The sequence below is a fragment of the Mustelus asterias genome, chromosome 24 (assembly GCF_964213995.1).
Source record: "Mustelus asterias chromosome 24, sMusAst1.hap1.1, whole genome shotgun sequence".
Lineage (NCBI taxonomy): Eukaryota > Metazoa > Chordata > Chondrichthyes > Carcharhiniformes > Triakidae > Mustelus > Mustelus asterias.
In genome coordinates this window covers 20,440,729-20,465,919 of record NC_135824.1, presented here as the reverse complement: position 1 = coordinate 20,465,919, position 25,191 = coordinate 20,440,729, and the positions used below count along the sequence as shown (strand labels likewise).

The following is a 25,191-nucleotide window of genomic DNA, read 5'->3' as shown; positions in this document are numbered from 1 at the left end:
AGATGGGCGAAATTTGAATTCAATAAAATATCTGGAATTAAAAATCTAATGATGACCACAAAACCACTGTCGTAAAGACTGATGTTCTACTTTAGGGAAGGAAACTTGCCATCTTTACCCGGTCTGGCTGACACGTGACTCCAGTCCCACAGTAATGTGGCTGACTCATAAAAATGCCCTCTGAAACCGCACTCAGCTCAAGGGCAAGTAGGGGTGAGCAATAAAGGCTTGGCCCCCAGCCAGACACGCCCACATCCCCATGAATGAATAGGAAAAAAAAATGCATATTTATAATTGAAGTATTAATGCTGGATAGTTCCACAGCAGGGTTGTAAAATGAAGTTTCGTTTAGGAGAGCCTCCATATGTGATTAACGTTACTAACAGATTCACGAGCACAATGCCTTGTGCATCCCTGTCTGTGAATGGATCAATGCATTTAAATCCAGTTGTAATAGAATTGGCAACATTTCATTGTTAAGGAACCCCAGAGGATTGTTTATCTGCAAGCTCTATTGTACTTCACATGCGTTAGAATGTGTTAGAAACTTAGCCTGATTGGCAAACAACACGGGAGAGATTCAGTTCACACCGTTTTCAAACCAAATTTCAATCTTTGACAAATTTTAAAGTATAACATTTACAGTTCTATTTGAAAATTCTGGTGTTTGTCCAATAGATAGTGGTGAAGTACATTGGTTATACTTAAGCATCAGTTTATAGAAGTTACACTCAAATAGTTATTCGATTATGCCCCAACTTTGACTAATCAATAGTAATTATATGTAAAATACATGTAAGTGCACAATTGCTACTGCAAAGAAAAGGAAAGACGCTATGTTTGAAAGCTCAAAACAACAAATCACAGAATCTCTACAATACAGAAGGAGGCCATTCAGCCCATCGAGCCTGCACTGACAACAATCCCACCCAGGCCCTATCCCCGTAACCCCACATATTTATCTTGCTAATCCCCTTGACACTAAGGGGGCAATTTAGTATAACCAATCAACTTAGCCTACACATCTTTGGAGTGTGGGAGGAAACCGGAGCACCCGGAGGAAACCCAAGGTGACACAGGGAGAACATGCAGACTCCACACAGGCAGTGACCCAAGCTGGGAATTCAGTCCGGGTCCCTGGTGCTGTGAGGCAGCAGTGCTGACCACTCTGCCACTATGCTTTTTATGAGCAGTCACTGTTGTGGTGTTAAGACACATGACAGCCAATTTACACACATTAAGGACTAACAAGCATAAGGGGTGGGATTCTTCCAAAAAAATTCTAAGTGCCGGATTTGCATTTAAAAACTGGAGTAAATGCTGCTGGTTTTTTCGGCGGGATTTTCTCCCACACTTTGTGCACTGCAGAGTGCACTAGCGTGAATATCATTAAAAATCTGGGGCGGGGTCTATTCCCGCTGGAGAGGCTGGCAGCATAGTGCTGAGCGTGCCACTGCGCTTGTGCCGATCTGTCAGTACTGAGAGTGGCGCATGCGCAGTGGCCTCGCGCTGCCGGCCTCCCAATTGCTGGCCAGCAACCCCCCATCGCTGGCCGTGTAACAGTCCCCCCCCCCACCCCTCCCCATGGCCAGATTGCTGACATTCTGGACATGTCCGGGCCAGCCTTGAACCGCCCCCCCCCCCCCCCCCCCCACACCCCAGCCCACCTCAATCTCCACTTCCCCCACCCCTGATCTCCCGATTCCCCCCCCACCACTGGCAATCCTGACTACTCCCGTGCTCCCCTTGGGCCGTGCCCCCTTATGCCCAAGAGGGAGATCCATTCATTCATTCATTCTCTACAATACGGAATGAACAAATCACATTCCCCCAATTCACACCAACTGGGTCGGGCCACCAGATCCCTGTTAGTGGGGAGCTGTTGTAAACCCGGCTGGAGTGAATCACTCCTGACGGGGGGTGGGTAGGGGAGGCTCCAGTGGGGCCAGAGACTTTAGTCCCAACCCACCAATTAGATGCAAATCTTCATTTGAATAAATTATACGGCTTCGTGCCGATTTCAGAAGTCCGGCGGCCGGAGACGCGCGAAGGCAGTGGCGTCCAGCGGGAAGCCTCTGCTCGAGACTCCCACTAGAACAGTGCAGCGGGCTGGGAGAATTGCTCCCAAGAGAAATAATCAGACAATGTTTTCGTGGCACTTCCAAGAACACTTTCCGATCATACTTTGTTCATCTGGTCAGATCTGATCGTGATGTAAATGGGTCTAATCTTATTGGCCAACCTGAGGTTATAGCCACTCCGATGTTGGTTCCTCCGACACAAATTGGATCGAAACAGGAGACATTCTACACACTGAGGAGAGAAAAAATACTGCATGCAATTTAAAAAGGCAAATATTAGCCAAGAGATCCCCGGAAAAGCAACAGGACAGCGAAAGCCTATAGAATCATCGTAAAAGTGAAAAGATCCGTAAAGACTATGTCGGAGATTGAAGGATGTTGTAAGGCAAATTCAAACTGATTTTCAGGGCGTGGCAAAGCTGCTGAATGACAATTTTACGTCAGTCTGCACTGCTGCAGGCGATGCTTATATTCCAGGTGAAGGGTGCGTAGTATTGAATAGTATTCATAGAATACCTAAAGTGCAGGAGGAGGCCATTTGGCCCATCGAATCTGCACTGACCACAATGCCACCCAGGCCCTAACCCTGTGCATATACCCTAGCTAGGTATATGACACTAAGCGGCAATTTAGCAAGGCCAATCCACCTAACCCACACATCTTTGGACTGTGGGAGGAAACCGGACCACCCAGAGGAAATCCACGCAGACACGGGAAGAATGTGCCAACTCCACACAGACAGTGACCCAAGACGGGAATTGAACCCAGGTCCCTGGCGCTGTGAGGCAGCAGTGCTGACCACTGTGCCACCATGCCGCCCTTAATAATTGATAATTAAATCATTTTGGATTGATTAGGGAAGTTCAAAATTGATAAGGGTTCCAGGTTGAGATAATGTCTATTTAATTAAGGAGTTGGGACAGGTGCTCCGTGAGCCCCTTGCCAGACAGGCAGGAGAATCCCAGAACTATTTGCAATCCTTGGGCGGAGTTCTCTGGCCACGTGCGACCCCAAGACTGGAAATTCGCGCCTGAGCTCAAAAGATCTTTAAACGGTCCACTGAATTTTCTGTCTTGTCCGCTTGGATTCCCACAATAGACGAGACAAGAGAATTTCAGTCATCACTAGCTATGAGCAAAAAATTCAAACACCCCAGCTGCAATTCTAATCCCGCCCGCTCAGATGGAACAGGTGAGTTAAGGTCAAACAACCTTTTTATTTTTTATTTTTTTTTTATACTTTTCCAATTCAATCAAATCAAGTCCAATTCAGAGTCTCAACAAGTCGAGACATTTCCGATCCAGGCTGGCAAGACAGGGCAAGCGACCAAATTACCCTGTCCTGGGCCTGATCTACATGAGCCAAGCTGATTGGAGGAGGGAAAGCAATACCTCCTCCAAGACTTGAGCTCATTTGCATCTTAGCCAAAAGGCCGAGATACCGCTTTTTAAAAATTGCTTCATTCGAAACATATGAAGCTTCAATGTAACCTAATGACCTCAACCAAGCGCAGCATCCTCTTCATACTACACTTGATCTTAGCCAAAAGGCCGAGATGCCCCACTCAGTTTTACTTTCCAATTAAATTCTTGTCGGGCAGGTTAGGTTGAAATTGGGGCTTATGTCCGTGAAACTCCCATCAAGGTAATAGGTGATGGCGGATAAAAACATACACCAAAATATCAACTCCAGGATGGACGCACATTGCTCCTAACAGGTGATAGAAGGTAAATCAGATGGGCAAGATATGGACAGTTGTGTGTGCTGGTCTAACATAAAGTTGGACTTAAAACTGCTGCAATGGAAAACCACTTGTATACAGAGACAGCACCCAGTCAATCCTTCATATACAAAACATTGCAGCAGAGTGCAGCATGAATAGCGGGATCAGGAGTTGGCATACATTTCCAGGAATGCGTACTGTGATACCTAAAATGGCTCATCCTGGGAAGAGACGGGGTTAAGAGATAACCCGACATAAACCAACTGAAAAAAAACTATCAATACGAATGGTTTACGTTAAGTCGCATGCACAACTGCCATGGTTCACTGTACACTTTAACATGTTTAGAAGGCAAAAAACAAGGAACAAAGTACAGCACAGGAACAGGCCCTTCAGCCCTCCAAGCCCATGCCAATCATGATGCCTTAACTAAACTGAAAACAACATGCATTACTCAGTCTGTATCCCTCTATTCCCTTCCTATTCATGTACCCATCCAGATGCCTCTTAAATGCTGCTAATGTGGCCGCTTCCATCACATCCTCTGGCAGCGCGTTCCAGGCACCCACCACTCTGTGTGTGAAAAACTTCCCCCGCACATCTCCCTTAAACGTTCCCTCTCGCACCTTGAACCTGTGCCTTCTTGTAACTGACACTTCCACCCATTTTGCTAACTCTTAAAAATAAAGATTACAGATGATCTGCCAGATTTCATAGAACCACTAGGTGCTGCTCTAATATCAACTGATATGGGTTTCCCTCAATTGCCAAACTGTTCAAAACCTACCACAGTGAGACAGCCAAAAATAGCACACTTCCGTATGAGGGTAGTACCCTTTGTTATCTGCTTCAAGCCACGTAGCTCTACATTTATGAGTCTTTCCAGTTACATTCTATTAACCATTTAATAGCCTTTTAATTGTTAAATGGATTATATTAGGTCAAATCAGGCTTACTTAGAAAACGCACACAGGTTTAGTACCTTTCCTATTTTAACCTTTTTTTATTGAATGCACGCAATTTAACACTTGCAGGCCAAAGTTGCACAAACTACCTTGCTAGGAGTTTCCTCCAGGAGTTAATCCTCTGGTGCTACTGTTTAGAACTAATCTAAATCAAGGTATTGGTTTATTGATTCATAAAGTATCCAGTTTATCATTACAACCACTTTGTAAACCCATCGGGTGACAGCACTTTCTCCAACAAAATATGTCAATCCTCAGAACTGTATTTATGGTTCCATCTCAGACTTCAGCTTACCCACCCTCCCGATGTCAAAATTGTTGCAGATGTAACGCTATTGTCTTCGGGAGAACACAGGTATAGATTTGCACTCTTCACAAAGCCACCACTCCTGCAGTGGAAGATTAAATAGACTGGTCCGCTCAATTTTCTGAAAGGAGTGACTAATGACAGGTAAGACCCCCAGGGAAGATAAATGCTCCTATCAAACGGTGTAGCCCTTCCCCAACAAAGTTATCAGCTCCAGTTTATCCGTTCAAGCTCAGATCCCACATCTCTCAGTCCTGCCCAATTACTTTTATGGATGCTTCAGTTTAAAGTGAATGTCAACAAGATGCATTCCAGCCTTTGACCAAATGTCAAATCCTATTTGCCCACGTTAAAATAGGACCTTTCAGTTACATAGCCATTTCAAGTAAGTAAGTTTATTTATTAGACACCAGTAGGCTTACATTAACACTACAATGAAGTTACTGTGAAAATCCCCTAGTCGCCACACTCCGGTGCCTGTTCGGGTACACTGAGGAAGAATTTAGCACGGCCAATCCACCTGATCTGCACATTTTTTGGACTGTGGGAGGAAACCGGAGCACCTGGAGGAAACCCACGCAGACACAAGGAGAACATGCAAACTCCACACAGACAACAACCCAAGCTGGGAAGCGAACGGGTCCCTGGTGCTGTGAAGCAGCAGTGCTAACCACTGTGCCGCCCCTATTCAACAGTTAGCACTTTGCAGCTATTATTTTAAACAAGTCCCTCTATATAAATCGCTCCCAAACTTAACTAGTCCTTCATTGGCTTTTAAAAGTAAATGATATATTCCATCTGATTTAGGTGACTTATACGTATTTAATTCACTAATTTCTTTCACAAAACAGTGAAATCTGCAAATTTAGGATACCGAAGGTACAGCTGTCCTTAATGTCAATAAAAACATAATACTGAAGATGCTGGAAATCTGAAATAGAAACAGAAAATGCTGGGGAAACTCAGCAGGTCTGGTAGTGTCTGTGGAGAGAGAAACAGTATTAGTGCTTCTCGTCCAATGTGACTCTTCTACGGACATTTATATGCATCACGGTTCACAGCATTCTCCACGGCAATGCCCCTACCGATTGGAGTCTACTTGCCAATCAATCAGCCATTTCTTCTCATACAAAATATATTGTTGTCTTTGCCTTATATTAATGTCTTGATGAGTCCAATATGAAAAACTTTGCATGCCTATTTTTTCAGCAGTATTCAAGTTCTGTACTGCCAAACGACTATAGGTTATGGATTAGTGGATTGGTTTGACTGTATCTGTAATTTATCCATCTTTTATCTGCTGTCAAGTAATTCCATTAAAATGCAAGTTTGTACTTTTGACTGTCTGATACTATAACTCACCGTGTTTTGCTTAATGCTGATAGTGGTTGAGAAATTTGGACAAAATATTCCATACCTCAGCATCTCTCTCAATGGACTAACATACAAATTACTTTTACTACATTTTTAAAGCAGCAAACTGCCCAACCTTACTTCAGCCAGGATCCTTGTTGCCTGATGACGAACAGGTTTTTGTTCCATCCGCCTGGATTCCTAACTCATATTTTCACAGAGTCACAGACGTTTACAGCATGGAAACAGGCCTTTCGGCCCAACTTGTCCATGCCACCCTTTTTTTTTAAAACCCCTAAGCTAATCCCAATTGCCCGCATGTGGCCCATATCCCTCTATTTAAGGTGCAATCAAGGCTAATTATTGGTTGCCGATCATAATACAGTATCAAAAGTACCTGAATGCGAATAGATTGAAGTTCATTTGAGGACCGATAGTCCTACCAGATGATACCCTCATAAGATATTTTACCAAAACAGGCATTAGTCAGTTAACTGCTGTATCATGTTTTGCCTCTGCAGAAAGGGGGTATGGGGGCACAGTGGTTAGCACTGCTGTCTCATAGCACCAGAGACCCAGGTTCAATTCCAGCCTTGGGTCACTGTCTGTGTGGAGTCTGCATGTTTTCCCCGTGTCTGCGTGGATTTCCCCCTGGGTGCTCTGGTTTCCTTCCACAGTCCAAAGATGTGCGGGTTAGGTGCATTAGCCATGGTAAAATGCCCCTTAGTGTTCATAGAAGTGTAAGTTGGGGAATTAGCGTGATAAATACATGGGGTTACGGGGATAGAGCCTGGGTACAATGCTCTGTCGGAGAGTCAGTCCGGACTCCTTGGGCCAAATGGAGGGATTCTATGGCTCGATGATTTAAATGTGTATTTCTAGTAACTTGACAATGTACATCTGCATATCTGATTGAAAAAAATAGCAGCACATTGCATAATTTATATACAGATAGTAAATTATTTTTGCAATATATTTTTCGACTTGTCGCTACCAGTCCAATAATTTGCTTCCGACTGGATGTTTGGGAAACCGTATGCAATGCAACACAACTCTAATGGTAAGGTGACCGATTTAATTTGGTCAATAAATTATGCATCTCTAAAAGGCCTATTTATCCTTCAAGTCCAGTGGATAAATTGAAATGTTGTTCTACCCCATTGTCAATCAAATATACAGTCAGTAAATGGATGACATGATCTCCTTGTAGCTGGAGTTGTTCCACTTGGAACATCCTAGTGACTACGCCCATGTTCTCTGACTGGATTTCATTTTTGGAGAGCTAGCCTGGACTTGATAGGCTGAATGGCCTCCTTATGTGCCGTGATGACTTTGACTACTTAGTACTTTGTAGCACATACTAAACATACAGGAAATTTCCTAGACATTATTAATTTGATTCAGACTTTGTGATACTCCTACATATTAGGAATTAGGAATTTGGGGAGGGAATTAAATGCTTGTGTTCTGCATGCATTTATGCAGAGTTACTTGAATAATCTCTTCCACTTTTTTAAAAGACTTAGTGCTTCAAGGTTATACGACTTGGAAAGCCCAAAGACTGGGTACCTTCTGAGAATTAGATTTGTGCATCCATTTATTAAGAAATCAGTGGCAAAGAAGGCGATAAGAAGTTTAACAACACCAGGTTAAAGTCCAACAGGTTTATTTGGTAGCAAAAGCCACACAAGCTTTCGAGGCTCTGAGCCCCTTCTTCAGGTGAGTGGGAATTCTGTTCACAAACAGAACTTATAAGACACAGACTCAATTTACATGAATAATGGTTGGAATGCGAATACTTACAACTAATCCAGTCTTTAAGAAACAAAACAATGGGAGTGGGGAGAGCATCAAGACAGGCTAAAAAGATGTGTATTGTCTCCAGACAAGACAGCCAGTGAAACTCTGCAGGTCCACGCAACTGTGGGAGTTACAAATAGTGTGACATAAATTCTGATTCTAGGATCGCATGATAAAGACTCAGGAGGAAAAAAGCAGAAATATTTATGTGAAATAGTGTGACATAAACCCAATATCCCGGTTGAGGCCGTCACGGTCACGGGCATTCGGCCTCTGATATTCGGGTAAGCGTTCTCCAAGGCGGCCTTCGCGACACACGACAGCGCAGAGTCGCGGAGCAGAAACTGATAGCCAGGTTCCGCACACACAAGGACGGCCTCAACCGGGATATTGGGTTTATGTCACACTATTTCACATAAATATTTCTGCTTTTTTCCTCCTGAGTCTTTATCATGCGATCCTAGAATCAGAATTTATGTCACACTATTTGTAACTCCCACAGTTGCGTGGACCTGCAGAGTTTCACTGGCTGTCTTGTCTGGAGACAATACACATCTTTTTAGCCTGTCTTGATGCTCTCCCCACTCCCATTGTTTTGTTTCTTAAAGACTGGATTAGTTGTAAGTATTCGCATTCCAACCATTATTCATGTAAATTGAGTCTGTGTCTTATAAGTTCTGTTTGTGAACAGAATTCCCACTCACCTGAAGAAGGGGCTCAGAGCCTCGAAAGCTTGTGTGGCTTTTGCTACCAAATAAACCTGTTGGACTTTAACCTGGTGTTGTTAAACTTCTTACTGTGTTTACCCCAGTCCAACGCCGGCATCTCCACATCAAAGAAGGCGATGGCAGAGTGGTATTGTCAGTGTACTGATAATCCAGAGACCCACGGTAATGCTGTGGGCACCCGGGTTCAAATCTCACCATGGCACACGGTGAAATTTGAATTTCAATTCTATAGAAATAAACTTGAAATTAAAAAGTCTAATGATGACCATAAAACCATTGCCGATCGTCATAAAAACCCATCTGGTTCACTAATGTCCTTTAGGGAAAGAAATCTGCCATCCTTACTTGGTCTAACCTACATGTGACTCCAGAACCACAACAACCATCCAGGCCAACCATCTTTGGTTGACTTTTAATTCCCTCTGAGAAAGGGCAATTAGGGATGGACAATAACTGCTGGCCTAGCCACGGCCAAACCCCATGAATTAATTTAAAGAATTGAATTACATGTGAATGATACTGTGTTAGAATAATAAATAAAAGTAGTGATAAGTTAGAAATTAGATTTATTTCCTTTCATTTTAAGTGTTGTTCAACTGTTAAACATTAAGCTAATTCGTTTGTTATAGTTAAACTGTGTTGTTAAATAAAGTTTGTTTTGATAAAAGCTCCCTAGTTTGTCAGTAGAATCACACCTGGAGCAAAGCATCCTATCCTCACATTTCTGCCAAAAATAAAACTTTTGGGGGTCTAATCTGGCTTCAAAATATACTTTGGGGTTCAGATCCAGCACCCTAAGATATGATTTTATTGTTCTAACACAGATATAGAGTCAGACAGTGCAGAAAAGGCTCATCAAGTCTGCACTGACAATAACTGCCACTTAAAGGCATGCTAATCCCATTTTCCTGCACTTGTCCCATATTTTTGAATGATGTGGTATTTTAAGTGCTCATCCAAGTACTTTTAATAATATATTTTATGTTTCTGATTCAGATTTAAGATTCGGTATTTTGCTACAGGGAATCGATGTGTCAGGGAGCTCATGTGCTGGACGGCAAGATAATTATTCACTTTAGTCATGCAGCGTTTATTTAGGATAGAGCTAATTGCTCTTTGTTTAGAAATGGAAAGGTCTTCTGGGTTTTTTTAATTTAAATTAATGGAAGGTGAGTTTAGGTATACAGGGTCATATGGTCATGTGATTATTGGGAGAAGCTAGGTTTGTAGCTGAGAAAACAGCCTTCTAATTGAATTTAGAATTAGTTGCTGACTGGAGTTGTTTAAAGACAGAAGTCTGGAGGCTACTCTGAAAAACCGAATCCTCTCTGAAAATTCCAAGGCTGCTACCCAAGGCAGAGCAAGTATATCCATGATTGTGTGTTTTAAGTCAGTAAGAAAAATATTGCTTAATTGGAACTGAAGTAGTGATAAGTTAGAAATTAGATTTATTTCCTTTCATTTTAAGTGTTGTTCAACTGTTAAATATTAAGCTAATTCGTTTGTTATAGTTAAACTGTGTTGTTAAATAAAGTTTGTTTTGATAAAAGCTCCCTAGTTTGTCAGTAGAATCACACCTGGAGCAAAGCATCCTATCCTCACATTTCTGCAAAAAATAAAACTTTTGGGGGTCTAATCTGGCTTCAAAATATACTTTGGGGTTCAGATCCAGCACCCTAAGATATGATTTTATTGTTCATGAAGGGGTTGCTTAGGAGCCATCAGGTTTCAGTTGAAGTAAAACTATTTTGTAAATGGCAACAATAAGCAGGATTATTCATTTCCTGGGACACAATTCTCTGGTTGGTGATAACTGGGACTAGCTTGTGTCTGAACATGCGATTTCCATTTTTTAGGCTCAAACGCTAAGCTGTGCTGCGAAGAAGCTGGAACTCTTGGGAATGAAAAATGACAATGCTAGAATTACCAATGTGCTTATAATAACACCCACTGCCTGGGGTGGTGGCGGCTTGGGGCAGCTGGGGAGGTACAAATGGGGGAGTAACATCGTGTGGGATGCCCTCGAATGATGTGCCCTCTCCCTTCCTGCGTTTTCACCAAAAGTTGCGAAAATAATAGTTGTCCCTCTGTCACCCACATGCCACTGCTTAGGGTATTATGGAAACGTGTTCAGGAGCTTAAATGGGCAATAATTAAGGCCCTGAATATGCCTAACGGCGGGTGGCATTGTGGGTACCTGGCTCACCCCTTCTATTGTGGGGACTGGGTTATGGATTGGCAGGAAGTCACTGGGCTTATGACCCAGAATATTCGACGCACTCCCCCTCCCCCATACTGTAAGCCCATCCAATGGGTGGGGCCATAAAATCCTGCTCTACGATTTAAAGACTACATTACCTGATCTGTTCCTGTGACTCCATCCTTTTGAGTATCTCTATGTTTGCCCACCCCACCATTAGTCATCAACGTCTGAGTCACCTGGATCCTCTTAGAGTCATAGAATCCTACAGTGCAGAAGGAGGCCATTCGGCCCATCGAGTCTGCACTGACCACAATCCCACCCAGGCCCTATCCCCATAACCCCATGTATTTACCCTGGCTAATCCCCCTGATACTAAGGGTCAATTTAGCATGGCCAATCCACCTAACCCGCACATCTTTGGAGTGTGGGAGGAAACCGGAGCACCCGGAGGAAACCCTTCTCTGAAATTTCCTCCACAAACCCCTTTGCTTCACCACCTTTATCTTCATCACCTCAAGATGCTGCTCAAGACCTACCATTCCAGCCAAGTCTTTGATCACCCCTCCTGGTGTCAAGCTGAAAGAAAAGTGTACCCTTGTTTTCAAATCACAACTTACTTGCACACTAACCACAATCACCAAAGATGTTGCCACAGTAACAGCAAATGACTGATAGTCAGAAAGGTGTGTCCCATCATCTCTTGTAGTGTCACAAAATGCACCGTACGGAACAAAGAAAAGGACAATCGAGGTGTAGACTCCTTGGACAATGCAGATAAAGAACTCCCTCTTGTTGAACAATAGATTAAGTTGTCCAGGTTCGTAGAGTCTGGTGTATTCCAAGCTTTTCTGCTCGTTGACATCCTGAGGAGAAAAAAACTAAATTAGAGATGAAATACTCTCAACAGTGAGTCATGCGTGAGGGTACACTGCATCACAATAATGAAAAACACTTTGAATTGAATTACATATAAATCATAGAAAGACTACAGTGCAGAAGGAACCCTTTCGACCCATCGAGCCTGCACTGACAACAATCCCACCCATGTCCTATTTACCTTGTTACCCTTCGACTTAACATGTTACCTTTCTACTCAACAGTCAGGCGTCAGTACTTATCTCATCCCTGATTGATGATTAGGTCGATAAATTTCCCGAAATTCTACTGAGTTAGACAAGAGACGAAACGGGACCAAGGTTTGAACCCTGACCAGCTCTGCCGCACCTGGTCATCTCAGCTGGAGTTGCAAATGTAGAGATTACAATTGATTCAGAAAGGGAAAACAATGGTTAACTAGGGCTGGTTGGTGACCATTGGTTCCCACGAGAAGATGCATATGTGTGAATGTTGGACAAGGAGAAAATCAAGCCTCGATGGGATGTCTCCTGTGGTCAAAGCAGCTGGCTAACACTCAGTATCTAGACTTGCATGCCAAGTGCAGTCACTTGTGCAAGGTATTAGACATGGCTGGAGCCAGAGGGCACATACCTCAGTACAAGCCAGTAACTCCTGAGGAGCAGGGGGTGAAAATTATTTGGAGGTCCTTTAATTAAAAAAAAGACATACTAAGAAAGATATGGGCCGGAATTTCTGACCTCGCCCACGGCTGGGATTCTCCAGTCCCGCTGCTGCAAGTGGAGTTTGGGCTGAGCGTCAGATTCTCCATTCTCACTGGCAGCGGTGGCGGGGCATATGGGATCGGACAATTCCAGCTGTGGGGTAACATGATCCTCCAGATTGTAGAAAACATGAGGAGTTCTCGATCTTGACTAGGGGTTTTTGAGGCAACGCTGATTACATGAAAATTGGCAAAAAAAAAGACATTGGCCGGGATTCCCCGGCCTTGTCTGTGGCTGGGATTCTCCAGTCCTGCTGCTGTGAATGAAGATTTGGCTGAGCACCAAATTCTCTGTTCTCGCTGGCAAGAGTAACAACATCAGAAAATTCTGGCTTCTGTTTCAGCACATCACCAACCGACTTTATAGTGAGAAGTTTTTGACCCTGGAGTGTGTAAACATTATACAGATTTTGTTTTGCTTCTAATTTAACTATAGTTTTAAAAAGTTATCATTATTGTGGGAAAGATCCAAGTATATTGCATTCTGTGTAGACAAAAACATTCAACGTACAAGTAGAAAGAAACGTTGTAAGCTTGTTAGGAATGTGTTTAATAGACCTTCCAATTAACTTTTAATTTAAGTCAGTTGTTCAATAGAAGTCACTGATATATAAAGGGGCCAAAGGTGGCACTGGGTGGTGGTGGAGAATTGTATGTGGAGTTGGATCTAAGAAATAAAGGTAGTTTGTGAAGAAGCAGAACTCGTGTCTCCTTTACTGAACTGCGACCAGGAGACTCAAACAAGTTCTACTAATGCCGGGTGTTCTAGTTTAGTCCATGTTGTAGCATGTTGTTTAATTCATGTTTAGTCCATGTTGTCGCACGTTGTTTAGTTCCTGTTTAGTCCATGGTGTAGCAACATTGTAAATGTGTTCACCAAACTGTACAGAGGAAATCTTCCCCTGTTGATTTCCGTGAGAGTGCTAAACTGAATGAATTTTGACAGTCAATCCAGTTCTTAATTGGGCCCAATGTCCAAAACGGTTCTGAAACTAAGTTATCAGGCTCACTCAAAGCACAACTGTTCTGGGAGATACCACACTAGGAATAACTGATGCACATCTAAGATTTGGAACAGAGTAGAAGGTATTTTGATACAAATTTGGGGTCACACTGTAGCTGAAATGGTAGTGGTTGAGGAGAGAATCCTTCGTCCCATTGAACAACAAATATGCACATAATTACAATAAAGATGGAATATTTTTTAAAACTGTACTGAACTTCCTGGCACTAGGAGAGTTTGTTGGATTTATATACAAATAGGTTTCTATTTTCAGCAAAGTTCCATGAATAAAAGTAAATTAAACGCTCATTCTCAACAGATTTAAATGAATTTAAAGGTTATTTTACCTGATCAAATATGCCCATGGCCAGAACAGGAAGAGATGTGTAAACAATGTTGTATAAGGTAATAAACCATTGATCATAAACAGTCTGCAAAAACAAAGGATTGTGAAAAATCATCTAAAAATTATTAACGACCATGCCAACAGATGCATATTAAATTCTTAATCTTCAAAATCAATGCAACTATTTTATAGTGTGAGGAGCTTGTTAAACTGGAAATGTGCAATATACATAGAAAGATGATAATTTTAAAAAAAATTGATACTTAGTTACATGCCTTGATATAAAGCATTCCACCTTGCGTGCAACAAACAGGCACATTAACAAATATTCAGAGATGCTAAATTTCAACAGGATTTTCATTCCCAGAGTGATTTTACAAGTGGTTAATTTCAAGTTCACATAAATCTCAAAAATCGCAATGTATTTTCACAAGCAAATTGAATTATTTCTACAATAACTTTCATTATCCAATACATTTCAAAGATTTTATGGCATGTAATTTCCATTTGAATATACTAGGGCTTGGAGCAAATTCCATCTGATTTTGGTATTAGAATAAAGTTTTGAATATTAATAATATTAACAGATTTTCATTTAGATGCCCATGCATCACTTAACACTTGTTGCTCAATTGCAAAGTGCAAAATACACACACAATGATACTTAATTTATTTATATTATCATGCGGCATGGTGGCACAGCGGTTAGCACTGCTGCCTCACAGCTCCAGGGACCTGGGTTCAATTCCCGGCTTGGATCACTGTCTGTGTGGAGATAGCACATTCTCCCTGTGTCTGCGTGGGCTTCCTCCAAGTGCTCCAGGTTTCTCCCACAGTCCAAAGGTGTGCAGGTTAGGTGCATTGGCTGTGCTAAATTGCCTCTTAGCGTCCTGAGATGCGTAGGTTAGAGGGATTAGCAAGGGTAAATGTGTGAGGTTACGGGGATAGGGCCTGGGTAGGAATGTTGTCTGTGCAGATGTGATGGGCCGAATGGCCTTCTTCTGCACTGTAGGGATTCTATGATTCGATGATGTGACAGGAAATTATTAATTTACTGTAAAGTTCATAATATTGCTCAAGAAGTCTATGCGGATTGTGATTTTGCATTAACACCGTACAATTTAGAATGCTTCTAAAATTAACGATGTCACTGAGAACCTTGAACTCTGGCTCAGCAATTGACTCTGCCCCTGCACCTCGTTAGGTTTTGAGGTATTGACTCAGATCTGTTTAGTACAAACGATCACTTTTCAGCTCAACGAACCTGTGCAGAAAATCCACAGAAGAAACCAAACCAGAAGTGCACAAGTGTGAACGCAAAGTTCTTATAGAAAAAGTAATAGAGGAACTTGCACATCCTCAGATAGGACCATCTCCCATGGACTAACAAAAGTCGCTGAAGGTATCGGAATTGTCCGAAGGAATAGTCGCTAGCTAGAACAGCCTGCATGCCTTCCTGGCCACTGATCCCAACTCCTATGTGTGCACCTGCGGGTAAAGCAACCACAGTTAGTGCATTAAAGAATTAACCGGTAGATTTAAATAACAAAAAATGTTTCATTTTGGTTCCAAGACTGAGGTTTATTAGAAAGATAAATAAAAATCTGTCATGCAACAATGGCAAGATAACTTATTAAATATCTCCTTCAGTCCTTTATATCAGCATATTACGTTATATTTCCAACCTGCCATTGAAAGGAATCCACATTAAGTTACCCTTAAATACATAGCGAATAACTTCTCACATTTTAGTGATGGCACAATTTTATCTTTGATTTTAACAGAATTCCTAGTTCGGATTTATATTTTTCCCCTCAGATGAAAGTGGGAAAATTATTCCATTGACGGCCACAAAGACTTGGGCCTCCTCATTCCTTGGTTTAATTGCCACACACAAGTTAGAATGTCTACCTGAGAATAAGAGACACTGTTGCCTAGCAACACTGTCCATTTAATAGATTGCTGCGTTTTACATGAAATTATCAGCTGACTTTTTCTCATCATGTTTTTACTCCGGGCCACAACCTTAATTCTTTGACTGGCAAAAGTAACAAAAAACAGTACAGCACAGGAACAGGCCCTTCGGCCCTCCAAGCCTGCGCCGATCGTGATGTCTGCCTAAACTAAAACCGTATGCACTTACGGAGTCCGTATCCTTCCATTCCCATCCTATTCGTGTATTCGTCCAGTTGCCCCTTAAATGCTGCTATCGTATCTGCTCCCCACCACCTCCCCGGGCAGCGCGTTCCAGACATTCACCATCCTCTGTGTTAAAAACTTGCCATGCACCTTAAACCTATGTTGCCTAGTACTTGACTTTTCTACCCTCGGAAAGAGCATCCGACTATCGACTCAGTCCATGCCACTCATAATCTTGTAAACCTCTATCAGGTCACCCCTCAACCTCTGTCGTTCCAGTGAGAACAAACCGAGTTTATCCAACCTCTCCTCCAGACCAGGCAACATCCTGGTCAACCTCTTCTGTACTCTCTCCAAAGCATCCACAACCTTCTGGTGGTGTGGCAACCAGAATTGAGACTTTGAGACTTCAAATGAATGAAATCAATGTGAAATATAAAATTCTTCTTGGCATTTCTGGTGTACCATATAGATTCATATTTTAGCTTTGCGTCCAGGTTTGGCAGGAGACATTTCTTACTTTTAATCATGCTGACGTCATTTGCTCCATCGCCTATAGCCAGCGTGACGGCTTTCTTGAAAGTTTTGACCAGCTCAACCACTTGGGCTTTCTGTAACGGTGTGACTCTACAGCAAATGACAGTTCTGCACATGCTCGCCAAGCTCAGGAACTCGCTTTGCATGTCTGCTTCTAACGCATGGGCCTGTGTGACAGGAAGCAAGTAATTAAGTCACGTCATTGACTTTTTAACTAGAAAAGAAGTCTTCACAAATGCAAAATTGGAGCTGGAGAAATTTGGTTTCAAGGACCTGGCACCGAGCACAATAGACCAGATGGATCCTTCCATGTTCTGTGTTTCTACGATTACTAAAATTACATTCCATCCTGAGGCCATGTGCAATTAACTCAATCATAGATCCTCCCCCGTTCAAACTTTTAAGGTCAACCTGAAGGAGAAGTTTTTTGACATTTTTGCCCCGTAAGGTTTTGCGTGCAACATTTTTACTCAAAGTCAATTCAATTTCTTTTACTATCCATTAAGTGTTTTGCGCTTTCTCACCCGAGGGGCATTAAGGGGTGGCACAGTGGTTAGCACTGCTGCCTCACAGCGCCAGGGACCCAGGTTCAATTCCGGCCTCGGGTCACTGCCTGTGTGGAGTTTGCACATTCTCCTTGTATCTGCATGGGTTTCCTCCGGGTGCTCCGGTTTCCTCCCACAGTCCAAAGATGTGCAGGTTTGGTTGGTTAGCCATGGTAAATTGAACCTCGTGTCAACAGGAGTAGGAGGGTAAATATGTAGGGTTATGGGAATAGGGCCTGGGTGGGATTGTGGTCGGTGCAGACCCAATGTGTTTAATGGCCTCCTTCTGCACTGTAGGGATTTTATGGATTCTAAATACTGGCGTTACGGGTAAGATGCTCTGTTGGAGAGTCGGTGCAGACTCGATGGGCCGAATGGCCTCCTTCTGCACTGTAGGGATTCTATGATCGAGAATGATGCTTTTCCAATGCCAGCATCAACCACATCGCAGGCCACGCATCCCCTGCTCTGCCCAACGTCACTCATCCCCAACCATATAAGATCAGATCCTGGTGCAACACTTCTGACACTCCTTCCACTGCGCGCACCAGTCATCCTGCAGTCTCTGAGTGAGATTGTCAATATGCCAAATTCGGGATTGTTTAGTTGTCCAGGCCAAAGCCTATGGAATTCCTAATTCCCAAAGTCATTTTGCATGAAACATTTGGGGTGGGATTTTCTGGTCACGCTGTCCTAAAGCCAGAAAATCCCACCCAAGGTCAATGGACCTTTGCATGGTCCGTATCCCACCCGCTACGATTCCCATGTCGGGCAGGACAGGAACAGTTCACCTTGGTGTCAGCAAACATAGGAGACTTAAATCCCATGTGTCTGGATTGGAACGCAAGTCCCAATTTGAATGCAGAGATGAAAGAAATCATAATTTACTGAAACATCAACTTCAGTCACAAAGTTGACCAGTTCGACAAGAGGAGGTATCAAATCGATACGAGCAGTACTTTGCTTAGGTGCCTGTTCTCGGATCAGCAGTTGATTTAACCAAATGGTGGTGGTGGGGGGGTGGGGGTGAAGAGATGGGTGAGGAGGGGAAAGAGATCATCAAATTGAACTTCATCCTGATAACCACTCAAAGCTTTCGAACAAGGCTTGCTCAATAGTGATTGGGAAGAGGAACCTTGACCAAATGTTTCTTCCCTATTACTGTCTTGGCGGATATTAACTCTTCATTGACTTAGAATCCCAACAGTGCAGAAGGAGGCCATTTAGCCCATCGAGTCTGCACCAACTCCGATAGAATGATCTACCCAGGCCCTATCTCTGTAACCCCACGTATTACTCCACTAATCCACCTAACCTGCACGTCGGGTGGGCGGCACGGTGGCACAGTGGTTAGCACTGCTACCTCACAGCATCAGGGGCCTGAGTTCGATTCCCAGCTTGGGTCATTGTCTGTGTGGAGTTTGCACGTTCTCCCCGTGTCTGTGTGGGTTTCCTCCCACAGGCTGAAAGACGTGCTGGTTAGGTACATTGACCCGAACAGGCGCCGAAGTGTGGTGATGAGGGGAATTTCACAGTAACTTCATTGCAGTGTTAATGTGAGCCTTACTTGTGACTAATAAATAAACTTTAACGTTATCTTTGGACTTAGCCAACTGAACTCTTAATTTTGCCAATACAAGAACTAAATTCATTTATTCAGCACAAGACATCAGCCAGAAGTGAGTAATTTATAGAACATAGAATCCTACGGTGCAGAAGGAGGCCAATCGGCCCATCGAGTCTGCACCGACCACAATCCCACCCAGGCCCTATCCCCATAACCCAATGCATTTATCCTAGCTAGTCCCCCTGACACTAAGGGGCAATTTAGCATGGCCAATCCACCTAACCTGCACATCTTTGGACTGTGGGAGGAAACCGGAGCCCCCGGAGGAAACCCACGCAGACATGGGGAGAATGTGCAAACTCCACACAGACAGTGACCCAAGTCGGGAATCGAACCCGGGTCCCTGGCGCTGTGAGGCAGCAGTGCTAACCACTGTGCCACCCTGTTTGTTTCTCAGCTCAGCGGGTGAATACATTGTACTCTGTGCTACTGAGTCAAACTGAATAGAAAAGATATTGAAGCTTCAATCCTGGCTCTCAGCATTCCGAAACAAAGAAGAGGGCAAATAGCCAGGGTTCCGAGTAGTAACTAAGAACATAAGAAATAGGAGCAGGAGTAGGCCATCTAGCCCCTCGAGCCGGCCCCGCCATTCAATAAGATCATGGCTGATCTGAAGTGGATCAGTTCCACTTACCCGCCTGATCCCCATAACCCCTAATTCCCTTACCGATCAGGAATCCATCTATCCGTGATTTAAACATATTCAACGAGGTAGCCTCCACCACTTCAGTGGGCAGAGAATTCCAGAGATTCACCACCCTCTGAGAGAAGAAGTTCCTCCTCAACTCTGTCCTAAACTGACCCCCCTTTATTTTGAGGCTGTGCCCTCTAGTTCTAGCTTCCTTTCTAAGATCCAGCAACAACATATGTAGGGACATTAAGAACAAAGAAAATTACAGCACAAGAACAGGCCCTTCGGCCCTCCAAGCCTGCACCGACCATGCTGCCTGATTTAACTAAATCCCCTACGCTTCCAGGGGCCATATCCCTCTATTCCCATCTCATTCATGTACTTGTCAAGACGCCCCATAAAAGGTCAGACAGTTTCAGCTTTAGCTGGTGAATAATCTGTGAATAGTCCAGGCTGATACGTGAGCAAAAAAAAATCAATTAAATAAATTACTGGATTGGCTGTTGACACGCTTACATGAATTACCATCTTGACAAGGGAGAGGCGAGGGGTCAACAAAATGGTGGAGAAAATAGAGGTGAGAGCAATTCAGTGATAGAACTGTAGACATTGCACCACAACCACAGTTTATTTTTTGGTGGGGGGGCACAGCAAAGCAAATAGCATCCGGATTAAATTCAACCTGATGTTGGGAAAATAGAACTTTCCACGAAGGTTATTATTTTCAAATCCTATTTATTTTACACATATTCATAATTTTGATATTCCTTCAATGCTCAATGTGTTTTGGAATAGTAAATCAACCACAACTCCTACTTTCTTAGAAAGCAATTTAAATATTGTACACAATATTGTCTTACATATTTCCCTTAAACTATGCAGTGGTCATTGAAATTAGACTCATGGCTAATTTGGTAGAATCATAGAATCCCTACAGTACAGAAGGAGGCCATTCAGCCCATTGAGTCTGTACCAACCACAATCCCACCCAGGTCCTATTCCCGTAACTGTACGTGTTTATCCTGCTAATCCCCCGACACTAGGGTCAATTTACCATGGCTAATTAACCTAACCTGCATATCTTTGGACTGTGGAAGGAAACCGGAGCACCCGGAGGAAACCCACGCAGACACGGGGTGAATGTGCAAACTCCACACAGACAGTGACCCGAGGCCGGAATCGAACCTGGGACCCTGGCGCTGTGGAGCATGGGTGCTAACCACTGTGCCACCGTGCCGTGTTGACAGTGCAATTCAAATTAAAATCGAATTGTCATGGTCCATATCAACAATCGTGCAAACCGCAGCGTATTTTCAATTTTCTTTTTTGCTGGGCTTGGGGGCAGGTCAGTAGGGTCAGAGGGGGAGGGAAAGGTGGGAGGGGACTGGCAACAGGACAAGGGGTGGCTCTCAGTACCCAGTGTAAGTTGCTCAGTCAGACACTAAGTGCCTGTGAACAAGGTATCCCCACCCCGCCCCCCACAAAAAAAACCCCTTGACATCCCAGGCAGCCTGCACAGGTTTACTTACTGAGCATGCCACATAGTGACAAACCTGCCCATAGTGATGATAGGATGCTGCCCTTCGTGGTCACTGATTGACCACTTAAGGGCCTCAATTGGTGGTTTGACAGAAAGACCAACCACAGGCCTTCCTGTCCTGGACTTAAATTTGCTGGTAGAGCGTTTGCTCACACTCCACCTTCCTGCCTGATTAAATGTCCTTCCCGCCTACAAACACGCTATGAGAAGCTGCATAGTTTTTGTTATTATTGTTCATTCATGGGACATGGCTGGCCAGATTTATTGCCCACCCCTAGTTGCCCATGGAGGGCAGTTGAGGGTCAACCACATTGCTGTGGCTCTAGAGTCACATGGAGACCAGACCAGGTAAGGACGGCAGATTTCCTTCCCTAAAGGACATCAGATGGGTTTTTCCGACAATCGACAATGGTTTCATGGACATCAATAGATTCTTAATTCCAAATATTTTTTATTGAATTCCAATTCCATCATCTGCCGTGGTGGGATTCGAACCCGGGTCCCCAGGACATGAGCTAAGTTTCTGGATTAATAGTCCTGCGATAATACCCACTAGGCCATCACCTCCCCATCAGAATTCCCCCCAACACCTTACAGGGGTACAGGATACTCAGATGTTGTTTAGCCTCCTGTGTTTTGGCTAAATACCTAATTTTCCAAGCTTTTGCCTCTCCAGTAAGCATCAGTCATTACATCGCAAGAGTGGTCAATTATAGCTGGTCTTGATCAAACCCTCACGGCAGCATTTTTAGCTGGGGGCCACTGACCAGAAATCCCGCCTGAAGTTAATGGACCTTTCTGTTGCTGACGGGTCGAATCTTGCCCGCAACAGTTCCTGCGATGGGTGCGACTGGAAAATCCCACCCCAAGAGTGGAAAAGCTGGACAATTTTCTCCTCCTTAATCCGAGGGCTGAGGCTAACTCTCAGATCTTTGTGGTTAGCCTAGTTGAGATGAATGATCTCCATAGCTTAGTTACTCGATGGATAACCTGCTAAGCTGCAAAGGCAGTCACACAGAGCCTGTTCAGCACTGACACTTACTAAACTGTGTCCATTGATGACCAGCGCAAAGTCTCCCATAACAGTCTCTTCAATCACTGATTCTAACTTCAATGGCCCGTTCTTTTCAGAGACGCCATGCCCATTGCAAACAGGTGTCCCCATCATTTGCTCTGTTGCTTTCCTAGAACACAAAACACATTGCAAATTTATACAAAACTACACACTGATCAATCAAATTGTTAAAATAATGTTAATTGGAAATTCTGAGCTCCAACAAGACAGAAACCCTTTCAGGAATTGATTCTTTCCCACAAGAAAAAGTGTTTGCCATTCTTTTAACTTCACAAATTCTAAAATAAAACCCTGCACAACCTCAATGAGAGACAAGTGTCACAGACTCGCTTTTGTTCTGGGCCAATCAACTGTTATCACTGCCATGTCTAGATTATTTCTCTCAGATCCTCCTATAGGTTTGAGGAGTGGGAAGGGGGAGAAGAAAGGGGGAGGGTGGGGGAGAAAGAGGGAGAGGGGGAAAGAGAGAGGGAGGGGGAAAGAAAGAGGGAGGGGGAAAGAAAGAGGGAGGGGGAAAGAAAGAGGGAGGGGGAAAGAAAGAGGGAGGGGGAAAGAAAGAGGGAGGGGGAAAGAAAGAGGGAGGGGGAAAGAAAGAGGGAGGGGGAAAGAAAGAGGGAGGGGGAAAGAAAGAGGGAGGGGGAAAGAAAGAGGGAGGGGGAAAGAAAGAGGGAGGGGGAAAGAAAGAGGGAGGGGGAAAGAAAGAGGGAGGGGGAAAGAAAGAGGGAGGGGGAAAGAAAGAGGGAGGGGGAAAGAAAGAGGGAAGGGAAAAAAGGAAGGGGAAAGAAAGTGAGAGGGGAAGAAAGTGACAGGGGAAGAAAATGCGAGGGGAGAAAGAGGGAGAGGAAGGAGCTTGAAGGAATTACTTATAGGATTTGTATCAACTAAATAAGGCAGATAATCTTTCTGGTGGAAATCTGTGATGAGGGGACAAAAAGTTATCATTGGGTGAGTGGGAAGAGAGAGTAAGAAAACTGTATTCACGCAGTGAGTTGTTGAACATTTGGATCAGAGAAAATGACAGAGCAGGGCAGCAGGATTAGTCTTGAAGAGGACACAGACATGATGGGCCACATGGCCTTGCTCCGTTTGGTAAACTATTAAAGTCCACCACCCTGATCCAGGATCAGTTAACAAAACTATCCACCATCAGGGTCAGAGGTTGTCTGCAAATAACAAACCAGTCTACTTATTTTAGCGTCTGTTAATGGTGTAGAATTCTGTATTTCATCCCATTGTTACAAATTCTGCTAGGGATATCTTTCCGGATTCATTGACATCAGTCTGAGTATTTTCCAATTGATGGGAATGACTCACTCTAACTTGCAGACCCGCAATGGGTGGAAAGTGTGTACAATTACCCAGCCAAGCTAACAGATTGCTTGTTCTGACTCTGAACATGACAATTTCCATTGAGTGGATTTTTTTTTGTACAGATGTCTTTAGTTTTAAACTTTGGGAATAATGCTGGTTTAGAAGAAACATCAAAAATACCCATTTTAATGAAAAAATTTTGAAATGTGACAAACATTCTATGGAATAAGCTTTCATTTTTTAACAAATTGGTGACATTGGAATGAATTACGAGATGTAGAAATGTTCATGGGTTGTTTACCGGAGTTGTTCGCGCACTTCGAGAACTGTGTAGCCAGACACGATGAAAATCTCATTCATCTCATCTGTTAAAATGTTGCACGAGTAACCAATATTCATTGCTGTCTCTGTGAGGAAAGAGGAATGTGAAGATTCAGACAGTCAGAGATCAATCCTCTCCAGTCTATTTTCACCAGCCTTCTGAAGGCTTTTCGTTGAATAAACTAGACTCCTAGTCCAAGGCATCACCAAGGTCAAAAGGACCAAGGATGAGTAATTATCACCTTAGTATAAGGTCTGGCTCGTAAAGGGTTAACGTGGGGCTCAGTACAGTACCGCCCACACAGTGGTGTAAGAGAACACATGACTCACACCTAAGAGCCAGAGCAGTGTTGGATAGAGACGTGTGTAGAAGCAAGGACGGAGACAGCTCCTAGCTTGGATTTTTACTGCGTCTATGCATAACGTTTCCAGTAGTTAATTAATACTTACTGTTCACAGAAATCCTACAGTGCAGAAAGAGGCCATTTGGCCCATCGAGTCTGCACCGACCACAATCCCATCCAGGCCCTACCCCCATATCCCTACATATTTACCTACTAATCCTTCTAACCTACACATCTCAGGACACTAAGGGGCAATTTTAGCCTGGCCAATCAACCTAACCCGCACATCTTTGGACTGTGGGAGGAAACCGGAGCACCCGGAGGAAACCCACGCAGACACGAGGAGAATGTGCAAACTCCACACAGACAAGCCGGGAATCGAACCCAGGTCCCTGGAACTGTGAAGCAGCAGTGCTAACCACTGTGCTACCGTGCTGCCCCTGTTGAACTACTGAAGACTATGAATACCTTAATACAACCCACTGAACTATACCCAGCGCCTTGTGACACTTACATCGAAGAATTAATTTTTCAGAAAAGGAGCGACAAGGAGAAGGTACATTGGGTAATTGAAGAGTGCATTTTAGAAGAAGAAAAAATGGAAGGAGGCTAACTGTTCCAAAGTATTACCACTCTGAGAACAAAGAACAAAGAACAGTACAGCCAGGAAACAGGCCCTTCGGCCCTCCAAGCCTGTGCCGCTCCTTGGTCCAACTAGACCAATCGTTTGTATCCCTCCATTCCCAGGCTGCTCATGTGACTATCCAGGTAAGTCTTAAACGATGTCAGCGTGCCTGCCTCCACCACCCTACTTGGCAGCGCATTCCAGGCCCCCACCACCCTCTGTGTAAAAAACATCCCTCTGATATCTGAGTTATACTTCGCCCCTCTCACCTTGAGCCCGTGACCTCTCGTGATCGTCACCTCCGACCTGGGAAAAAGCTTCCCACTGTTCACCCTATCTATACCCTTCATAATCTTGTACACCTCTATT

At 43.7% G+C, this 25,191-nt stretch overlaps 1 protein-coding gene across 4 annotated transcripts in view; it reads right to left on the bottom strand.

The window, feature by feature from the left end:
* The window catches only part of atp8b4 (ATPase phospholipid transporting 8B4), a 363,747-nt gene that overhangs the window by 82,023 nt on the left and 256,533 nt on the right, over nucleotides 1–25,191 (bottom strand). For all 4 annotated transcript variants that reach the window (XR_013500782.1, XM_078241378.1, XM_078241379.1 and 1 more), the window contains 6 exons: nucleotides 23,834–23,939; nucleotides 22,189–22,330; nucleotides 16,787–16,970; nucleotides 15,392–15,615; nucleotides 14,129–14,212; nucleotides 11,778–12,023 (listed from right to left, as the gene is read on the bottom strand). Coding sequence is in view for 3 of the 4 variants with exons in the window: in XM_078241378.1 (XP_078097504.1) it covers nucleotides 11,778–12,023; nucleotides 14,129–14,212; nucleotides 15,392–15,615; nucleotides 16,787–16,970; nucleotides 22,189–22,330; nucleotides 23,834–23,939 (986 nt within the window). In the remaining variant the exon portion in view is untranslated. The remainder of the gene's footprint in view (nucleotides 1–11,777; nucleotides 12,024–14,128; nucleotides 14,213–15,391; nucleotides 15,616–16,786; nucleotides 16,971–22,188; nucleotides 22,331–23,833; nucleotides 23,940–25,191) is intronic.